Genomic DNA, 20,521 nt, shown 5'->3' with positions numbered 1-20,521 from the left:
GGGGGGGGGGGGACAAAATCCTTCAGTCCAAAATTGGGGGAAATCTACGGCTCTCCAGTTGTTGTCGAACTCCCAACTCCCATCATCCTCCCAGACCGCTAGCCATGCTGGCCACAGGAGCACACAAGAATCTGAGCACATCTGGAGGGTCCCAGATGTTCCCCACCTCTGCTTTCGCGTTTTTCACTATGTCAAGAGGAAGCATTTGGAGAGACAGCTTTCAAAAGCGATGAGGAAAGTCCACAAACCACCTGTACTTTCCCACTCTGGCTCTCTGGTTTGTTTCCCCACAGAAGACAAGTGCCTCCATTTAGGCAGATTTGTCTGAAGGACACTCAGGAAGCACCATTCCATTGTGTTGACTTGGTTTTTTTTTGGGGGGGGGGGGAGAATCCTCCCCACCTGAATGACAAAACAGCACCAGCAAAACAAGGCCTTAAGATGCAAAGTGATGGGGGGGGGGAGCTGTGCTGCTGTTACAAACTGAGTCCGAGTTTAGAGGCATGGGTTCAAAATCTGCCTTAGGCAAGGACAAAGTTTGGGGGTGGGGGGCTGTTTAGCATCTGACCAAGTCATCTAGGTCTAGGAAATGGAAGCCGCAGTTAATGACCCTCACAGGATGGTTTCCAAGGAGATGCACAGGCTGATCAGAAGCATGATTATTCGCAACTTAAGCCCCGCAGAGTTCAAAGGGGCTGAAGTGTATAGCGGACTGCAGCTTTAGTTTAGAGACTAAAAACATAGTTTGTGAGCCAGGAAGCTGGAGCTAAGAGCTCAGAGGACAAGGGGACAGAGTGAGGCTTGGGCAAGCCATATTTCTGAGCGGCACCCCTGGTGTGGGATTTTGTCAGATTTTCCCACCTCCCCCCCCCATCTATAAAAAGGTGGTATAACATTATCCCACTGCATATGGAAGGTGCAAATCTTAACATAACCAAGGCTGCAAAGAGCTTAGAAGCTGCCACCTTAAAAAAAAACAACTCACTAGAAAGTTTAAACTGTGCCGGTCATACTTCCAAGTAAACATGTGGGGTCAGTGGTCCAGAGTTGCAGAAAGCTTGAATTATATCATTTACTGAATTAAGAGTGCCGTCTACAGACAGACGCATTGCAATTGGTTATTTTTGGCACATGACCTATTTCAAAGCGAAAGGAAAGGGCTGCCCAGCCCTGGTGGGTGTTCTCTATCCTCTTCCTCCCCCACCCGACATCTAGACACAGACAATCCCCAAAGAGTGGCTTTTACTGGTAGGTGGGCAGGACAGAGAGAGAAGGGCAGACCAGTCAAATTTTAACTTTATAAAGCCAGAGTTAGGCAAAGAAACAGCCCTTGGATTTTATGTGGGCAGGATACCAAAAGGACACCATGAGGGTTGTACCCAAGGGACCAAAAACTGAACAGCTGATTCATTTTTAGCATGTTCATCCCGCCTTTCTAAAAAAAATAATAAAAAAAATACTTGAGGCAGCAAACAGAGATTGAAAGCACATCTGGAGTAGAGGGAGAAAGAGAGGATTCAAAATTAAGGTGAAATCAAAAATATGAGACTTGCACAATAGCAGAAGAAAGTGCCTGATGAAAAAGGAAACCTACCAGACAGTGGCAAGTTTCAGCTGCCTGCAAAATGTGAGCTAGGAGAGTGTCTTTTGGCAGGATGTTCCACTGCCCTGGAGCCAGCACCAAAAAGGCTCTGCTTAGTATGCCATACCAAGGAGGGTTGGGCTCAGAAGATGACCCCAAGCACTGCTGAAAATCAACAGGTGTAGGGGCTGATCAGCCCCCTTGATAGAAGACCAGCAACAATAACTTTGTGGGACCAGCGCTACAAAAAATAAAAGAAGATGGCTGCACAACTTTCCCTGGCCTGTTTGACAAGTCTCACTCGCCAAAAATCTTACCCAACAAAGAAACACACCAGGAGCTGTGAGTGGTGTTGGAAGGCCTGATGTAGCCCTGAAGTGGTACATTTCACAGGCCTACCACCACATTATCTGCTCATCCCTTGAGAACTTTGACTCCAGACTGGTTGTTGTGTGAGAATGAGCTAGAGGGAAATTGTAACAAAATCAAGACTTTTCAAACCAGCTCTTCAGAACAGCTACCAGGAAATCAGCTGCTATGGGGTGGGGGAAAGATGCATTTGAAAGGGGGTGGGGACAGAGAGAGAAAAATGAACTTCTTCTTTACTGTCTGAAAGTGTCCTGTTTTGGAAGCAACCAATAATACTCTATTTCAAATTTTCACTACTGAGGTGACATATATCTCCAGGCTTCCTGACATACACAGTTTTTACACTGCAGGTTTAAACTGCTGCCTTCTATATGTCACAGTGTTGTCTAAAAATAAAAAAATCTTATTCTTGCGAATATAAATGTTAATCACCATATTTTTTGCTCTATAAGACTTTTTCCCTCCTAAAAAGTAAGGGGAAATGTGTGTGCGTCTTATGGAGTGAATGCAGGCTGCACAGCTATCCCAGAAGCCAGAACAGCAAGAGGGATCGCTGCTTTCACTGCGCAGTGATCCCTCTTGCTGTTCTGGCTTCTGAGATTCAGAATATTTTTTTCTTGTTTTCCTACTCCAAAAACTAGCTGCGTCTTCTGCGTCTTATAGAGCAAAAAATACGGTAAATCCACACCCTATACTAACTCAGGGGGATTGAAGGTCTCATTCCTTCCTAAAGCATGGAATATAAAGAGGGAAACATACCATCCCCTGAAGTCCAATAAGGTGGTTGATGTTCAAAGGTTAAGAAATCTCCCTTTTCAGTTATCTCATCCATGTCCCTCCAAGATGTACACTTCAGCCCTGCAGCCTGCTGCTCTCTGATAGGAGAAGAAAGGTAAGAAGCTTCCCTCAGGACCGGTGGACTCCCACCCAGAAGAGTCCAGCAACCCTGCCTCTGAAGCCTGCCCACAACTCTGTGGCAGCCAGCTACACCACCCTTCTTCTGAAAAGACAGATCACACACACCCTTCATTTAATGACATCAAGGGAAAGGATGACTTATGCACATGCTCCCGTTGACCCCGGCACTGCAACAGCAAAACCCCCTCACCATAATTCAGGAAGTGGGCTGGACCCTGCTCCAATCATTCCCACAGAAGGAGCGCCACCACTTTCCATTCTGCTTTTGTCCGCCTCCCACCACCCACAAAAGGGTCTCAACTCCTCCTGACCTGCAAATAATACTCCTCCAACTCCAGAAAAAAAAACACACACACATGCATGAGCTCAGACATAGCCAGCTCCTTCCTTTAGAGAGTGCCCAGTGTCCACACAAGCTCCCTTGGGGGAACAGACTGGAAGTCACTGCCCCAAGAACCCCCCTGTGTCCCCTGCTCGCATTAACCTTCCCCTACCTCAAACGCTAGGAACCTAAGATGCTGCCTTAAGACAGACAGTCAGAAGCTTGGGTCTGTCTAGTTCAGTACTGTCTAAACTAGCTGGCAGATCTCCAGGCTTTCCAGCAGGGACCCATGGGATCAAACATGGGACCTTCTACATGCAGAGAAGGTGCCCTACCAATGAGTGACAGTGCTACCCCATAACGCTCTTGCTAAACTGAAAAGGAAAACAGAAAGTCATTCATACACAGAAGGAACTATGAGGACTCAACCCGCAACCTCAAACCACCAACCACTTGCTTCTCCACGAGGGCCATGCCTTGGGATTCGCTCATCTACTGCCCAGAGAACTGCATGCAACACAAGTTATACCACAGTCTCCACATCCACCATAAGGAAGGTCCCACAACTTTCCTCCAGGAAAGGGGGATGGCCCCTCCTGAACACCCCCAACAAAGCAGAGACTTGTTTCCTTAAGCGACCCCACATCCCACACAAAAATGTGTTTGTTCCCAGCATCTTCTCTCCTTATGCCAAGAGGTGCAACCACTCACTCACCATATGCTCAGTGTCAGGCTCCCACTGCGCCCCTGTTTGTGGGATCTCTCTTCAAATCCCAGCAATCGCCCCCAATTATTGGAAGATCAAGGACCCCCATGACAGCCCCTTTCTCAGGCAACAGAGAGAAAGCCCCACACTGAAGGAGGCACTTCGTTCATCCATGCAACGTGACCCCCAGGACGTCCTACCCCAAAGAGGGGGATTCACTGCCTCCCCATTGCTCAGCAAAAAGGGTCTGGTTCATTATATCACCCTATACACACACACACGCCAATCCTAGGGACTCTGCCATCTCTAACCTTCCATTTTTATTTAATTTTTATTTAACGGCAAGATTATACCCAAACCTCCTATTCTCTGAAATCTGCCATTTTAGTATACGGTTGCAGTTTTAAACAAACTGTTGTTGAACTCTGCCTTCTCAGTGGTACTTACAAGCAAGGAGGTTTCTTTTCAATTAATGGAATCCAAACTGGGGTGGTGAAATATATCCCCCCCACAACTCTCTGGAGCCTTCCCATACACCCCACATTCAAGGCCAACTACAGTACTCCCCCTGCTGAGAAATAAGAAAAAGGCCCTTCCACACCCCACACACTGATCGCTCCCCAAATAAAGGCTCCCCAAACCCATCACCCTTTTCATCCCTAACCTGAAGCCCCCTCCCCAAATAAAACCCACAACCACCTCCTTCCCCCCTCTTTGGGGGGAGTCTCATAACCCACCCCAAATATATACATTCCCTCGCAAGCAACATAAGACCCGCCTGCTAGATCAATACATTTGCCCCTTCTCTCCCCCCCCTGATTTCCTCTCATTTGCCCCCCCCCCAGGAGGGGCAGAAGTCACTTTTCACCCCCCCAAACCCCTTCCCATAAGCAGCCCACGAAGTACCCCTCTTCCAAATCTTCCCCACTGAGTGCTGGGGGGGGGGGAGATGAAAGCTGTAGATTTTCTATTGGGGGGGATCGGTCCCCCAAGGGGTGGGGAGAGACTGACACCCCACTGTGAGTGGGGGGTCTCATTCACCTCCCCCACCCTAAACTGCCCCCCCACTCATAGGGGGAGCCAGTCTCTTTCTTCTCCTCCTCCTCCTGTAAATTGGGGGAGCTGAGACCCTTCAATAAAACAGCTTCCCCCACCCCGCGCCCAGACACCTGTGTGGGGTTCATTTACCCCACATAAAGATGCAAAGGCCCCCAATCTTTTTATTCCCCCTCCATGCAACCCCCTTACTCACACGGGGGTCTCAGAGGAACTCATTTTAAGACCCCCTCCCCAAATATCCACCCTGCCCCCCCAGTAAAGGAACCCCCCCCCAAACCAACGCTCCTCTCCGAGATTTAACACCCCCCTCCTCGCCACAGAAAAGGGAGTCACAAGCTCGCCCCTCACCTGAGGAAACGCCGCTGCTCCCCCCAGGCTCGGGCCCGGCCGACGCCATTTTACCGCTTCACCCTCCTTTCCGCCGCCTTTTCTTTTTTAAAAAAATTATCCCGTATTATTATCAATTTTTAAAAAATATAGTCTTTTTTTCGCCGCCTCGCTTTGCCTCACGGCTGGAATCCTCTTTTTCTTGCTGCTTTCTCCACACCGCTCTTCATCACCATCATCATCCTCACCACCACCCCCCCCGGCCTCTTCACTTGGTCTCGCCCGCCTCGCTTCGAGCCGCGACTGCGGGCCGCACCACCCGCGCGCTCCGAGGGGTTGCCACGCCTCCTCCCCCGACCCGTCTCCGATTTTTCACGTCCGCAACCCCCGCTTCCTCTCGTGGACCCGCCCAAACGGCGCCGGGGCAAACCAATGCGCGCAAAGGGGAGGGTGGAGCGTCAGAGCGGCGGCTGGGCGAGATGCGGGGGGGGGGGTGGGGAGCTCTGCCTTGTTTATAACGGACGGCGGGTAAGGGGTCCGGTACTGCGCATGCGCCAAGAGGGAAGTGGGCGGCCGAGGCTCGGGAGAAGGCAGCCCTGCGTCGCGTGGGAGTGGGCGGGGCTCCACGGCATCTCAACGAGCGGGGGCCTAGTTGACGTTGCCATAGCAACGCCAGGCTGAGCTACCCCGGGCCCCTGAGGGATGCTACCTGATGCAGTTACACCGTTGCCATGGCAACGCGGCCTTGTTCAATCTGTGCAGTGGGTTGACCTCATCAGATGTGACACCACATATTATTATTATTTATTATTCAATTATTAGTAAAAATAGCATCAGAAACGCTAATAAAGATTATTATTGTATCAAAATTCGCTTTTGCATTCTGGCAAAAGAGCTTTATATAATCTCCGCCTCATGAAGGCCTCATCAAATGTGACAGCGACATCACATCGTAGCCAGTGTCAGGACGAGGAATTGGGAGAACAGGGTTCAAATTCCAACGCAGCCATGAAGCCCACTTGCGTGACTTTAGGTTAATCACTGCCTCTTTTAGCAGTACCGTCACAGGATTGTTGTGAGGAGCAAATGAGGGTGGGGGAACCACATATGCCACCTTGAGAAAAAGGTGAGATAGAAATGCAATAAAATAAATAACATTAGCAATGTGAATAAAAAATGGCACTAGCATTACAGTGGTACCTCAGGTTACATACGCTTCAGGTTACATACGCTTCAGGCTCTGCTAACCCAGAAATAGCAGCTTGGGTTAAGAACTTTGCTTTAGGATAAGAACAGAAATCGTGCTCTGGCGGTGCAGCAGCAGCTGGAGGCCCCATTAGCTAAAGTTGTAATCATTCAACTTGTTTTTATTATTGCTTGTAAGCCGCTCTGAGCCCAGCCTTGGCTGGGGAGGGCGGGGTATAAATAAAAATTATTATTATTATTAAAGTGGTGCTTCAGGTTAAGAACAGTTTCAGGTTAAGAACGGACCTCCGGAATGAATTAAGTACTTAACCAGAGGTATCACTGTACTGCAAATTAGCATGAGGCGTCGGGTCTCCGGCATTGTTTAACACCATTTTAGTTAGTGGTGACAGAGGACCCCAGGTTGGGGAATCCAGATCTAGCTACTGTTCACTATGGAACGAGCATGCAATATCTCTTCACAGCCCCTCAGCTGCAGAATGCATTTGCTTTTATCTCGATTAGTAAGGATTATCGCCCTCTCCCCTTTTTTAAAAGCAGCACAGAGAGATTATCTGAAAGCCATTCCTTCTGTTGATGTCCAGAGATCAGAGCAATGCTTTGGCAGATATTTTACAGTCCAAAATCACCTAATGAAATCAAACCACTCCGTTTTACAATTGGCCTTGTACCCCAAGCTTTTGCAAGAAAAAGCAGTATCTCCATACCATTCCCTTCCACCTTGATGAGTTTTACCTTAAGTTGAACAAACAGGTTGAAAGAAGTGTGTGGGTGTGTATGTGCAAAGTTCTGACTTCTATGTGGCTGTAGTAGCTTACTATATAAAAGTAAGTCTCATATTTTTAGCTCCACCTACTTTCCCCTCTGGCCCTGCCTGCTATTGACAGGTGGCCCCCAGAAGGCTGCATCTGACAGAATGTGGCCCTTGGCCTGAAAATGGTTCACACCACACCTGTATAAAATGGACCTAACTCTGCTGAGTTGTGCAATCTTTTCAAAATAATAATAATAAAATTTTATTTATATCCGAAGCCGGGCTCAGAGTGGCTAACAACAGTAAAATAATACAACAAAATCTATTTAAAGGAGGTGTTCTTCGGTGGAAGGCACAGATTCCTGTTTTGCTCCAGGCACAATTCTGAACAGGAACTGGAAGAGAGAGAAAAGCCTTACCAGGAAGACTTGCATCACTTACGCAAGCTTGGTTCTCCTTTCGATTTCAGACGGTGTTAAGAGGCTAAACCAGCAGCTTAAACGACAAAGTGGAGGTCGCGGTGCTCAGTTTCATTAACCAGCTGGCTCAGATCACATCAGATAAAATCTTGGCCAGCTTCCCAGAGGAGGAAAAAAGCTTAGCGGGCAAACTCCAGAGGCTTCCTGCTCATCATCACATTTTTAGGCCCTGGAATCACATATACATATAAAAACCAATAAACTTGGGGGAGTGACATAAATGGACCTGAATGGAAGCTTAATTCAAACTCTCTGACCTTTGCTGCATAATTAGGCTTCATAGCCCCATTACAACTCAACAGATCACTGGTAATCTTATACTCCCACCTGGGGGGAAGTTTCAGTGACCCCATCAAAGCACATTTTGAAGTTCTTACTTACCCCCAGTAGTAAGCTGCCATGCCACACATTTCATTATAAACCAAATCCTGAAACTTTTCAAGTAAAATAGTCTACCATAAATCAAAGTACATGCCGCATTGATCACGACCTCACCAACAAAGTGGTGACAATCTTGAAAATGTGTGATAATTTGACTAATAATAATAATAATTTTATTATTTATACCCTGCCCATCTGGCCAGGTTTTCCCAGCCACTCTGGGTGGCTTACAACATATCTAAAAACTTTATTAAAACATCAGTCCTTAAACTTCCCTAAACAGGGCTGCCTTCAGATGCCTTCTAAAAGTCAAGATAGTTGTTTATTTCCTTGACATCTGAAGGAAGCGTGTTCCACAGGGCGGGCACCACTACCGAGAAAGCCCTCTGCCTGGTTCCCTGTAACTTCACTTCTCGCAGTGTGTGATAACATCTATGAAGTAACTTCAGTGAAATTTCACAAACAGAACTAGAAACTGATTTTAATGGATGAGCGGCCCCTATTTTGTCCCAGTCTTGAATCTGAATTATATATAATTATATGAATCTGCTATTTTTCTAGGAAAAAGAGGTGCCAGAACTCACAATGAACACCTCCCTCGTTCTCTTAGAATAGCAATGGCGTCCACCTGCGAGGTGCCTGAAATAAGTTCCAGCGAGTTCCAATTGAAAAAAGCACTGCCTGGTATCTGATTCCCAGACTTTAAACAGTGGTTCCACAGTACCATAAGTAACATGCAGAGGGTTGGATTAGAATGATGATCATTGGACAAGATGATCCAGTTCTCCACTGTTATGATTCTATGTACCAATACATGAAAAGCTAAGATGGTTCTTCAGCTCTGAGAATGAAGTCATCAGTGTTTCAGTGGAATGGAACCTCCATTCAGAGAGGCAGTCAACCTCTGGATATCAGTTGTGGGTGGAGGAAGAGGGCAAATTGCAGGACTTGTGGGCTTTCTGGAGGAATCCGTTTCGCCAGTGTTGGTGGTGGGATGGTGGTGGGTTAGCCTTCATTCAGCAGAGCAGCGCTGGCACTCTTGGAAGAGTCCACCTGCAGATACTAGCCACAAGAGGCAGATGAAACTTTTAAATTTTTATTAAATTTGATGTTAAATTCGTTACAATTTTTGAAGAGCAATAAACATTAATTGGTAAAAAAGAGAGGTGGATGAAACTTCCAAATGCAGAGCTAGTGCACTTCAGAGTGGTGCTGTTTCGCAGGCTACATGAACGCATCGTCTCTGCCTGCTTTTAGAGACAGAATGCTGAATGGAAGTGGCCTTTAGTCAGCCAAGCAAGTTTTATTCTTGCTACTCTCCTCGCTATTATGGCCTTTGGTTTGGAGCCAATTTGATTCCCTCCCCCTCCTTTTTCCTTTCTCCTCCTGTGAGGAGGCTGCATTTTAATATTTTATTGTTTCAATATTTTAATGTTGTATTTTAATCTTGTTTTTAAGTTGTATTCATTCAACTGGTTTTTATTATTGCTTGTTAGCCGCCCTGAGCCCGGCCTTGGCTGGGGAGGGCGGGGTATAAATAAAAATTATTATTATTATTATTATTATTATTATTACATACCACTTTGAAAAGAGCAGGGGATTAAGCGAATGCATGAAAAATAGGCCTATCGGAGCATGACTGCTAAATGAATTTCCAGTTTCTGCAAGGATATTAATAAAAATATGTCTTCTGAACACCCAGCTTGCAAATCCTTCCCGGAAGCGGGTTTTTTTTGGAAACACAATGCTGGAATGTTTCTCACTCATCGACTTTCTCGGCGTTCGATTCCCCCATTCCATTCCCAATCTCTACATCGACGCTCAACTAATCGTGCCTACCCACCACCGGCGTCCGTTAGCTCGGCGCTCGATGACTCATCCCCCCCCCCCCCGTCATTCAAGCGGAGGCCGCCTCGGAGACGTTGCGAATAGCCCCCGCAACGCAGGGCGCGTGGTCGCGAGCCGACGGCATCGATCGCCACTCCGCTCTGCCTCGCCGGGGAAAGACTAAAAATGGCGGCGGCGGCGGCGGCGTCCGCTTCGACGGGCCTGGCTGGAGGCCGAGCGCCGCGGCGGACGGCAGGGAACCGGCTCTCGGGGCTGCTCGAAGCGGAGGAAGAGGACGAGTTTTATAAGACGACGTACGGGGGCTTCACGGAGGTAGGGGGCGGGACTTGGGTTGATGGGCAGCGGCAGGGGGCGGGATAGGTCCAGGAGGGGGCGGGACTCCGAGCTCACGGCCGAGGCGACGCTAGCTTGTGATTGGCTGGAAGGAAGGCGGGATGGGCGGGGCTACAGAGGCATGGGTCCAGTTTAGTCTATAGTATGTGCAATACGTATAATATAAATATTTCTGGAAAGTTTGAACCAGGAAGGTCCAGCGCTTTCTCTCCAAAGGAGGCTGCACTTTGGGAGCCCATAAGCAGTTCTACCCGCATCTTCTTTTCTGCAACAGGTTGCTTGGCGGTAGACTGCTCCTGGACAGGGTGGTTTCTTTTAGTGATGGTGGCTGAATAAGCCACTTTGGTAGAGAGAGGGAAGTATCTCATTTACATCCCACCTTCCTTCTGCCAGGAGCTCAAGGCATAGCTGTCAACTTTTCCCTTTTCTTGCGAGGAATCCTATTTGGAATAAGGGAATTTCCCTTAAAAAAGGGGGGATGTTGACAGCTAGGGAGCCTCAAGGTAGCCTACATAATTCTTCCCCCTCGTTTAATTCCCACAACGACCCTCTGAGGTAGGCTAGGCAGTCACCCAGTCAGCTTCATGGCTTGAGTGGGGATTTGAACCCTGGTCACCTAGGTCCTAGTATGACACTTTAACCACACTGACTTTGGATGTCCTTCCCCACTTTCTCCTTTTTTATTCATCCTCTCTCCCAGAGAACTTAGGGGAATATATGTGATCACCCCACCCCCATTTTTGGCTTCAAAACCCCCCTGCAAGGTTTAGGCTGAGAAATCAGACTAAGCCCCAAATCTCTACTCCATGCTGGCTGTGGGGTTTTTGTTTTTTGCAGAGATATGACTCAGAAGCTAGAGGGGCGGAGCAGATATGTGTGGCTCAAAGGCTAGAGGGGTGGGCAAAGATCTGCTGGGGTTGGCTTGGGGGACAGGGCATGGCAAATTGAGTCTCTTGCCATTGCTGTTCAGAAAGAGAGCTCTCTTCACCCAACCATCTTCTCTCGGCTGCCCTGCAGGAATCTGGTGATGACGAGTACAAAGGCGACCAGTCGGACAGTGACGACGAAGTAGATTCCGACTTTGATATTGACGAGGGAGATGAGCCCAGCAGCGATCAGGATGACAACGAGCCCAAGAGGAAGCGGAGAGTTGTCACCAAAGCCTACAAGGTATGTGTAACAGAAGACGGGCAGAGCTGGGCACACGGATGCTCTCCTGAAATGCCAAATCCGTTAATGGGAGAGAGCAGGGCTGGTGGGAATGCTGAGCGCCAACTGCAGCAGTGTCTGATCTGCTCTTGTGTCTCCACTGAGAGGCGAGCAAAGTGGAGCAAGGCATTTGCCCGGCTGCAACAGAGACTGCTGGGAGTGCAGAAAAAGAAAGTGGTGAGGGAGGTGTTTGTGTGCAAGAGGCAATAATCCCATAATCTGCGGACTGTGGGATTATCCATGGGGTGGGTGGAGTTGGCAACCTTCTGCCTGGGGTTTGAGTAGAATGGGCAGCACCTGCGAGGAGCCCCTGTGGGAAGTCATTTTAAGAACTACCATTTAGCTTTTTAAGGACCTGAATTTTCTTTTCCTCTTACCTCCCCCTTCCTTTTTTCCTTGAAATTTTATTGACTGTTTTCACATAACAAATTATTCCAGCAATTATGTTTCCCCCCTCCCCCCTACGACTTCCCTCAGTTCCTCTTTCTGATTTATTTGCACATTTTGTTCTCTGCATATTATAAAAAGGTAAAAATCTCTTAAGTTATCCATCTATTATATTAACAAATAAATTTGTGTATGTTTATTCAAAACCTGCCAGGGAGTCCAATTCATTTTGTTGTTTCTTTAAATACTTTGTAAAAGGTTCCCATTCTTCTCTGAAGTCACCGTTGTCCTTGTTGGGCAGTTTGTGCGTCAATTTTGCCGGTTCCGCATAGTTCATCTATTTTTCTTGCCACTGTCAGGGTTTCTTCATTCCTCCATCCTTGTGCTATTAAAACTCTTGCCGCCGTTGTCGCATACATAAATATGTTCTTCATTTCTGTTGGCAGGTCTTTCCTTTTTTCCTTTTGTGTCCTGCTTTCTTAGACTGTGAATCTATGTGGGTTTTAGCTATAACGCTATAAGGAGTATGAAAAAAAGGGGTTATTAACAGACAAAAATTTAATGCTATAATATTTTAAGATTAAAGATTAGGATAATCAAAGAGGGGAAGGATTTGCTGAACTAACAAATTGAACTGGAATACAAAAAGGGAGGTGTGAGGAGGTCCGGGAAATAAGCAAATGAAAGAAAGTGATGGAATGATGGAATTGTTTTTTTTATCTATTTTTACTTTGTATTTTTCTTTTTTCTTTTTTCATTTTGTAAAATTCTAATAAATATCTTTTTTAAAAAAAATAGACTGTGAATCTAGAAGGGACTGTCTTGTTTTTGATTGATTGTACATAAGTTGCTCTGGGATCTTTTGTTGGTTGAAGAGTTGGGGTGCGGAATGCTCTAAATAAATGCATCTTAAACTTGGTTTATTTTATTTGAAGCCATTTTAGTAGAGGCCCATGACTCTAATTGTAGGGTGCTCTCTTTTTTTGGGACGCGGGTGGCGCTGTGGGTAAAACCTCAGTGCCTAGGACTTGCCGATCGTATGGTCGGCGGTTCGAATCCCCGCGGCGGGGTGAGCTCCCGTATTTCGGTCCCAGCTCCTGCCCACCTAGCAGTTCGAAAGCACCCCTAAGTGCAAGTAAATAAATAGGTACCGCTTTATAGCGGGAAGGTAAATGGCGTTTCCGTGTGCTGCGCTGGTGCTGGCTCGCCAGAGCAGCTTCGTCACGCTGGCCACGTGACCCGGAAGTGTCTTCGGACAGCGCTGGCCCCCGGCCTCTAGAGTGAGATGAGCGCACAACCCTAGAGTCGGACACGACTGGCCCGTACGGGCAGGGGTACCTTTACCTTTACCTCTAGTTATTTTAGGTCTCCCCAAAGTCAAGAAAATGTAAGCTCGGACCTTCCACGCTTTTTAAACACCTGGTGGCTTTTTGTTCTGCTGATGAATCACATATATTAACCGCCCTTTCTAATTTCTGTCGTTTGAATCCTCCGTAGGAGCCCATCAAGAGCCTGAGGCCCAAGAAGGCAGATGCGCCTGTAAGCAGCTCCCAGAAAGTGAGAGAGGAAAGGCTGGCCCCAGCCGAGCTCCAGGATGACCTCGGAGACAGTAAGTGCCCATTTTGAGTGTGTATTAGTTAAAAAGTCTCAGATTAAACCAGAGATGAGGAAGCTTTCTCAACCCGAAGGCCATATCCTTTCATAGGCGACTTTCCAGGGGCTGCATGCCAGTGCCGGGCAGGGCCAGAAGAAGAGTGGTGGAGCGAAGAATGTGATGCTCAACCTTTGCATGGAGGCCACATCACAGCTACACAAAAACCAGTGATTTCTATGCGCACACACACACAAGAATGTAAGAGCAGCCAGGCATCTGGATCAGGCCAAAGGGGGCCATCTAGTCCAGCATCCCAATTGGAAGCCCACAGGCAGCATCTGAGCGCGATGGCACTTGTCCCTCCTGCAGTTTCAAGCAGATAGTCTTCAGAAACACCTCTGACAGTGGAGGCACAGCAGAGCCCTCATGGCTAGTAGCCATTGCTATAACCATGAATTTGTCCAATCCTTTTTTGAAGCCCTCCCAAGTTGGTGATCCCTGTTGCTTCCTGCCGGAGCAAGTTCCATAGTTTAACTGTGCACTGTTTGAATAAGTCCTTTTATCTGTCCTGAATCTTCCAGCGTCATTCGATCTCCACGAATTCTCATGTCACGAGAGAGGCAGACAAACCTTTCTCCATATCCACTTCCACACCTTTCCTTCCATTCAGGCAAGCCCTTATCGCTGTTCAAAGGCATGCTGTCATTCTTGGATATTTTAGTTATGGATCGCTTCCTAAGTGATTTACAGTTGCCTTCCAGCCAGGCAGAAACACTCCAGAAGGGTGCGGATCAGGGCCTGTGAGGCGTTAGACCTAGGGAGAAGTGGGGTGGCTTGGGGGGTGGAGGTGTGATTTGTGGGGAGGCCTGAGGGCCAAACAGAGAGGCCTGGAGGGCCACGCTTGAAAGTCCCATTTTGAAATTCTTTGCTCTCCCTCTTCTTGTTTCAAACTCCTTCCTCCTAACCCTTGCCTGCCCAGGCCGCAAACACATGCGCCAGTCGACGACCGAACACACGCGGCAGACGTTCCTGCGCCTGCAGGAGCGCCAGGTGCAGTCAAAACGCAAAAAGGGGGCGGTCCCCAGCTACGACCGGCCCCTGACCCAGGAGGAACTGCTGGAAGAGGCCAAGATCACAGAGGAGCTCAACCTGCGCTCTTTGGGTGAGTCAGGTCCTGCGGTATAGCAAAGTTACTAAAGTAAAGGTAAAGGGACCCCTGACCATTCGGTCCAGTTGTGGCCGACTCTGGGGTTGCGGCGCTCATCTCGCTTTATTGGCCGAGGGAGCCGGCGTACCGCTTCTGGATCATGTGGCCAGCATGACTAAGCCGCTTCTGGTGAAACAGAGCAGCGCACGGAAACGCCGTTTACCTTCCCGCCGAAGCGGTACCTATTTATCTACTTGCACTTTGACGTGCTTTCGAACTGCTAGGTTGGCAGGAGCTGGGACCGAGCAACGGGACTCACCCCGTCACGGGGATTCGAACCGCCGACCTTCTGATTGGCAAGCCCTGGGCTCTGTGGTTTAACCCACAGCGCCACCCGCGTCCCCCTAGCAAAGTTACTAGTCCATAAGAATTATCCAGGAGCGGATGCACCTTATGTCAAAAGTTTGGGGTTGTCAGGAGCTTGGCTTCCTTTCTTCTGTGCAGAGACGTACGAGCGCTTGGAAGCAGACAAGAAGAGGCAGGTGCAGAAGAAGAGGAAATGTGTGGGGCCCACCATCCGCTACTACTCAGGGACCATGCCCCTCGTCTCTGACCTCGGCTTCAAGGAAGAGAATGTGGACGTTGAGGGGTAAGGGTTTCCGGCTTGCCCCCAGATGGAGCAAACTGGATGTGTGAAGCAGTAGGCCCAAGTTCCTAGTCCTTAAGAATTTCATCAGGTGTGGCTTGCCTTTCCAGGCATATCTTGAATCTGGGAGCATTGTCCACCTAAAAAAGAAAACGAGAGAACTCACTTTGTCCCCTAGTTTACAGAAACTGCCCGGTCGCCTGGTGGGGATTCCACTCACCAAAAGCGACTAGGCAAGTGGTTATTCACAGCCTTGGGTTCAATTCTATATCCAGGCCAATTGTACATCCAGTTCTTTAGAGACCTGCATTTCTGCAAGCTGCAAACTAAGAACACACTCTAAATTTTATGGCGGATATGCATTGCTTAAACTAGCGTAGAGGCAGAGAGGCTCGATTAATATTTTCAGTTGGGCCTCTCTACCCATTATCTACCTTCACCACTGAAGCCTGGAATACTATTGTGCCTCTGAGCATGTGCAAATTTTCTTTTCCTTCTTGCTGGGCACCCACAACTGGTAGAATGGGAGATCATTCACCTGCCCTTCAGGCATTTAAGGGAAGGGCTCTAGCTCAGAATTGGAGCGTCTGCTTTGCATTCAGAAGATCCCAGATCCAATCTCTGGCATCACCAGGTAGGGATGGAAAAGACTCTGCTCTGAGACCTCCAAATGCTTCTGCCAGTCAGTGTAAACAACATGGTTCTAGGTGGACCAAGGGTCTGGCTGGGTATGAAACAGCTTCCTAGGTTCCTATTTAAAACCAGCCCTTCATTCGGAGCAATGAGGACTAGAATCTTACTACACTTTAAGTGGAAGGGCTATAGCTCAGTGGTAGAGCATCTGCTTTCCATGCAAAAGGTCCCAGGTTCGGTCCATGGCATCTCCCGTGCCCCTTGTCTGGACTGCTGCTGCCAGTCAGTGTAGACAGTACAGTGGTACCTCGGGTTAAGTACTTAATTCGTTCCGGAGGTCCGTTCTTAACCTGAAACACCACTTTAGCTAATGGGGCCTGCCACTGCGCCGCTGCTGAACGATTTCTGTTCTCATCTTGAAGCAAAGTTCTTAACCCGAGGTAATATTTCTGGGTTAGCGGAGTCTGTAACCTGAAGCGTCTGTAACCAGAGGTACCACTGTACTGAGATAAATGGACTACTAGCCTGCCTCACTAGGACTTAGTTGAATACAACTCCATGTCCATTCACTTCAGTGGGGCTACTCTGAGCAGGACTAAGAGGGGCCACATAATACCCATTCCGCATTTGCAAGAACTTGATCTTTTAGTGCGGCAGCACCTACACTTTGGAACAATGCTTTTCTGACAATATGGTTTTTAAACGCTTTACGTGCTTTAACCTTATCATACCACAAATATGCATGCCAACCAAATACATTATTGAAACCTTCCAAATCCAACACATCCGTGTTTTCCAGAAGCATCCATTCTTTCAGCCAACAAAATGCGGCTGATTCATAATAAAGTTTAAGGTCTGGCAGGGCAAATCCACCTCTTTCTTTAGCATCAGTTAATATCTTAAATTTTATACGAGGCTTCTTGCCCTGCCAGACAAATCTAGAGATATCTCTCTGCCACTTCTTGAAACAGTCCATTTTATCCAAAATTTGCAATGTTTGAAACAAAAACAACATTCTTGGCAATACATTCATTTTTATCACAGCAATTCAACCTAACAACGATAACTTCAAATTTGACCATATTTCTAAATCCTTTTTCACTTCAGTCCAACATTTTTCATAGTTATCCTTAAATAAATTCGCATTCTTAGCAGTCATGTTTACCCCCGGAACTCCCTGCCTATTGACGTCAGGCAGGTACCTTCACTGTGCTCTTTTCGGCACCTGCTAAAAACGTTTTTCTTCAGTCAAGCCTAGTCAGAAAGTTGGTGCCAGGTTGAATTGGTTTTTATCTTAACCTTTCATACATCTTAAATGTTTGTAGATCATTTTTTTTGTTAAGCTTTTTGAGGCTCCCCCCCAAAAAAAAATATTCAGGTGGTGTATACATTTTGTGAAATTACAAATAACACTGGACCTTTTCCCGCCCGCTTCAGTTTGGACCAGGACATGCAGCCCCCACCCCTGGAGGCCCCGCCAGCACCTTCCGCCTCGGCCGCCAAATGTTCGCGGACCTTCATCACTTTCAGCGACGACGAGACTTTCGAGCGCATCTTCCCGAAGTCTCGGGCCCCCAAGCTGCCTGTGAAGGAGGTCTGCCCCGTCACCCACAAGGCTGCCATCTACCGCGATCCCATCACTGACATCCCGTACTCCAACATACGGGCCTTCAAGATCATCCGCGAAGCCTACAAGAAGTACATCACAGCCCATGGCCTGCCCAACGCTGCCGCGGCCGCCCTCGGGGCAGGGCCTCCCATGGCCGACTCCAATGTCCGAGCCACCAGACAGAAGATCATCATCAAGCAAAGCATTCCGAATACGTAGGGCATGGGACCTTCCTTGCTGACTCCCCGTCCCGTTTCCGCAAAACAGCTGTTCCTATTATTACAGCAAATACGAGAAAATAAATAGGCGTGGAAGTAAGAACTGGCATTCAAGGGAGAAACAGAGCCTGGTTATAAGGTCATTGTAAGAGTTTCTCAAATCTTCCAGTTTTGTTCTGCTCCCTTCTGTTCAAAAACCATTAGAACAAAGATAATCTCTGGTCATAATTCCTTTTCCAGTAATGTAGTCATTTTCAGAACGTCTGTCGGCAAGAGACCATCTTGTTTCCGGCGTTTGGCAAGCCAGATTTCTCCCCGGAGATTCACAAATCAGCTGCTAACCACCTCCAAGTTTATTTGCACCACAACGGCCTCGTGTTGAAATGCCTGATTTGATTGCCTCTGTGTTTGCGATCTGTTCTTATCATACTACCACCAGTAATGTTTATATACAGCTTAAGATGCAAAATCCCTGAGTAGCTTACACAGTACGTTAATTCGGAGAGAGAAAATGCATATACAGCATTTAAAACCAAAAATACAAAGAAATGTATCAGTAAAAAATGGAGAAGCCATCAATGAAACATTCCTTTAAATATCAATAACTAATATAAACAGAAATGCCTGCTTAAAAAGATGGGTGTTGAATGCTTGCCATTGTTTCTGCCTCAGGAACAGCACATAGAAGGGAGCTTGACCATTGGCCGGCTTGACTGGGGCAGAGGAGAGTCCAAACAGCAGCTGAAGCGCCACAGGTTTCCCATCCCAGGTTTCAAAGATAAACCCGGCAATGGGATTTGGGCAAGGCTCTCAGACCAGGCAACCAAGGCATTTGAATCAAAATGTCTCGTTTAAAAAAACCAACCACCATCGCCCCACATTTTTGGCACAAAGGTCGATGCCAAACTTCTATTGACTGCTCACAGGTCGAAAAGCGCCCACTATTCCTAGCTAATTTGTTTTGGCTGCCTGTCCAAACGGTGGCCGTTACGCATCCAGCAAGCCATAGAACAGGTCTGCGTCCCAGTGGGGCCACCTTTGTGTGTTGCCACTGGTGTTAAGTCCCTGTTCAGCTTCGCTGGGGAGTTCCCATTGGGAAACTCATAGGCGCAGCCGATTGCAGTGGGGCTTGCTATCAGAGAGCCCTTTCAGAGGAGCAGCCTGTATTTCCTTTGTAGCTGCATCCTTCTCCGCCGTTGCTTATGAACTCTGGCGCCTTGCGGGTCAAAGGGTGGACACCAGACCAAATGATGAGGCCCACGCCTGCTGCAGGAGAGGGGAAGGTTTTGTGGAGGCCTTTCCACGAGGGCCAGAAGGTTGTCGTCCTTTGCAAATTGGGGGAGGGAAAGCTATTTTTGTTGGGTCGAAGAAAAATGCTTCAAGTCTGACTGGATGGTCAAACAAGAGGCTGAGCGTCTGAGCAGGACACAGGTGTGTGGGAACATGAGTCTGCAGCCGGCGAATGAGAGCTGTTAGCGGGACAAAGTCGTACATTTTTTTTATTAACAGAAAAAAGTACTATCATTTTTTTAAACAGTTTCAACAGCCTGTAGAACATTTCTCTGAAAATAAACGGCTTTAATGTGACGTCTTCATCCTTGTCTCTCGCCTTCCTCGATTTTAAGGCTGATGTTGCCGAACTGCAACTCCCTGACCAGTTTGAACACAGGTCTTGCTGGTCCTCAACTTGGTCCTATGACTCATGCTACTGCTTCACACTAAAGCCTGGGATATTTCAGTCGGTAGAGCATGAAACTCTTAATCTCAGGGTTGTGGGTTCAAGCTCCATGTTGGGCAAAAAAGATTTCTGCATTGCAGGGGGTTGGACTAGATGACCCTCGTGGCCCCTTCCAACTCTGATTCTATGAACTTCTGGAGGGGTACAGGTGTGTCCCCCCCCCCCATCACTTAGTGGCTGCCTTCATCTGCTCTGCTTTGATTGTCCACCAGGGGGCGACACCACACCAGGTACCACCACAATTCCTATCGTAGGCCAAAACCCAGCCTTTCATGCCTATCGGAGTGACCATTACCAGCCATGGGGAGCCCCTTCTCTCCCCGATACCCACAGAGGAGCTTCCAGAGGTATAAAAGCTGTGGGTTAATTCGAGCCAGTGAAGGAGCCTTCAGGATGTGCAAGGAGCGTTCATTCCTCTGAACGTGAGCAGAGTGCTTTTTTTCTTGGTCGGAGAGCAGCTGTGCCTGGGTGGTCGAGCATTTGCTTGGCATGCAGAAGGTCCCAGGTCTGATCCCTAGCACATCTGGGTAGGGCTGGGAAAGGCTCCTGGTGCAAAACCCTGGAAAGCTGCTGCCAATCAGCGCAGGCAATGCTGAGCTGGATGGACCCAAGTGTCTGGCTAGGTATGAAGAAGCTTCCCAAGTTTCTTATTTAAAAACAGCCCTTTGTTCAGAACCATGTGGACGACGATTTTCCTTTGCTTTTAGGGGAAGGGGTTTGGCTCAGTGGATAGAACATTTGCTCTGCATTCAGAAGGTCTCAGGTTCAGCCCATGACATCTTGGGGATATCCTTCCTCCCTCTCTGCGTCAGAAAGTCGAGAATTTGGGTCTTCTGCAGAGGCAAGACACTTTTCCTGAGCTTCCCCAACCAGTTCACTATCTCAGCAGGCTAAGCTTTTGTTTCTATTTGCACACAACCAACTGTCTAAAAGGGAAAAAAGAGAGAAGGGGCGAGGGAGGCGACTCTGAGGATCCTGGAAAGTGGAGGGCTGAATCTGTGAGGTAGCATGATAATTATTTTACTCATTTCTGCACCACAAATTTCTCTATTTTTT

General features: G+C 47.9%; 2 protein-coding genes across 9 annotated transcripts in view; one reads left to right on the top strand and one right to left on the bottom strand.

Moving 5' to 3' along the window:
* The window catches only part of PIP5K1A (phosphatidylinositol-4-phosphate 5-kinase type 1 alpha), a 49,012-nt gene extending 43,255 nt beyond the window's left edge, over window positions 1-5,757 (bottom strand). For 3 of the 8 annotated variants that reach the window (XR_013391066.1, XR_013391068.1, XR_013391067.1), the window contains exon 1: window positions 2,711-2,828. Coding sequence is in view for 5 of the 8 variants with exons in the window: in XM_028709000.2 (XP_028564833.2) it covers window positions 2,711-2,783 (73 nt within the window). In the remaining 3 variants the exon portion in view is untranslated. Of the gene's footprint in view, window positions 1-2,710; window positions 2,835-5,304 lie in introns of those variants that run through there. The other 5 variants (XM_028709002.2, XM_028709000.2, XM_077920809.1 and 2 more) reach the window with 5 other exon arrangements.
* Window positions 5,758-10,071: 4,314 nt separating this feature from the next.
* VPS72 (vacuolar protein sorting 72 homolog) lies at window positions 10,072-19,314 on the top strand. The gene is made up of 6 exons (XM_028710037.2): window positions 10,072-10,263; window positions 11,302-11,454; window positions 13,378-13,489; window positions 14,454-14,636; window positions 15,126-15,270; window positions 17,338-19,314. Exons 1-6 carry the CDS (start codon window positions 10,117-10,119, stop codon window positions 17,726-17,728), a joined length of 1,131 nt encoding a protein of 376 aa, XP_028565870.2. The 5' UTR covers window positions 10,072-10,116; the 3' UTR covers window positions 17,729-19,314.
* The last annotated feature ends 1,207 nt before the right edge of the window (window positions 19,315-20,521 follow it).

This window comes from Podarcis muralis, chromosome 16 (assembly GCF_964188315.1).
Source record: "Podarcis muralis chromosome 16, rPodMur119.hap1.1, whole genome shotgun sequence".
Classification (NCBI taxonomy): domain Eukaryota; kingdom Metazoa; phylum Chordata; class Lepidosauria; order Squamata; family Lacertidae; genus Podarcis; species Podarcis muralis.
Note: the sequence above shows the minus strand (reverse complement) of the source record. Positions and strands in the feature narration are given on the sequence as shown.

What these genes read in the sequence shown, in the direction of transcription:
- VPS72 (XM_028710037.2), top strand. Translation starts at nt 10,117, where the DNA reads ATGGCGGCGGCGGCGGCGGCGTCCGCTTCGACGGGCCTGGCTGGAGGC. An exon ending in TTGTCACCAAAGCCTACAAG is followed by an intron (nt 11,455 to 13,377) that starts GTATGTGTAACA and finishes AATCCTCCGTAG; the next exon opens with GAGCCCATCAAGAGCCTGAG. An exon ending in CCAGGATGACCTCGGAGACA is followed by an intron (nt 13,490 to 14,453) that starts GTAAGTGCCCAT and finishes TTGCCTGCCCAG; the next exon opens with GCCGCAAACACATGCGCCAG.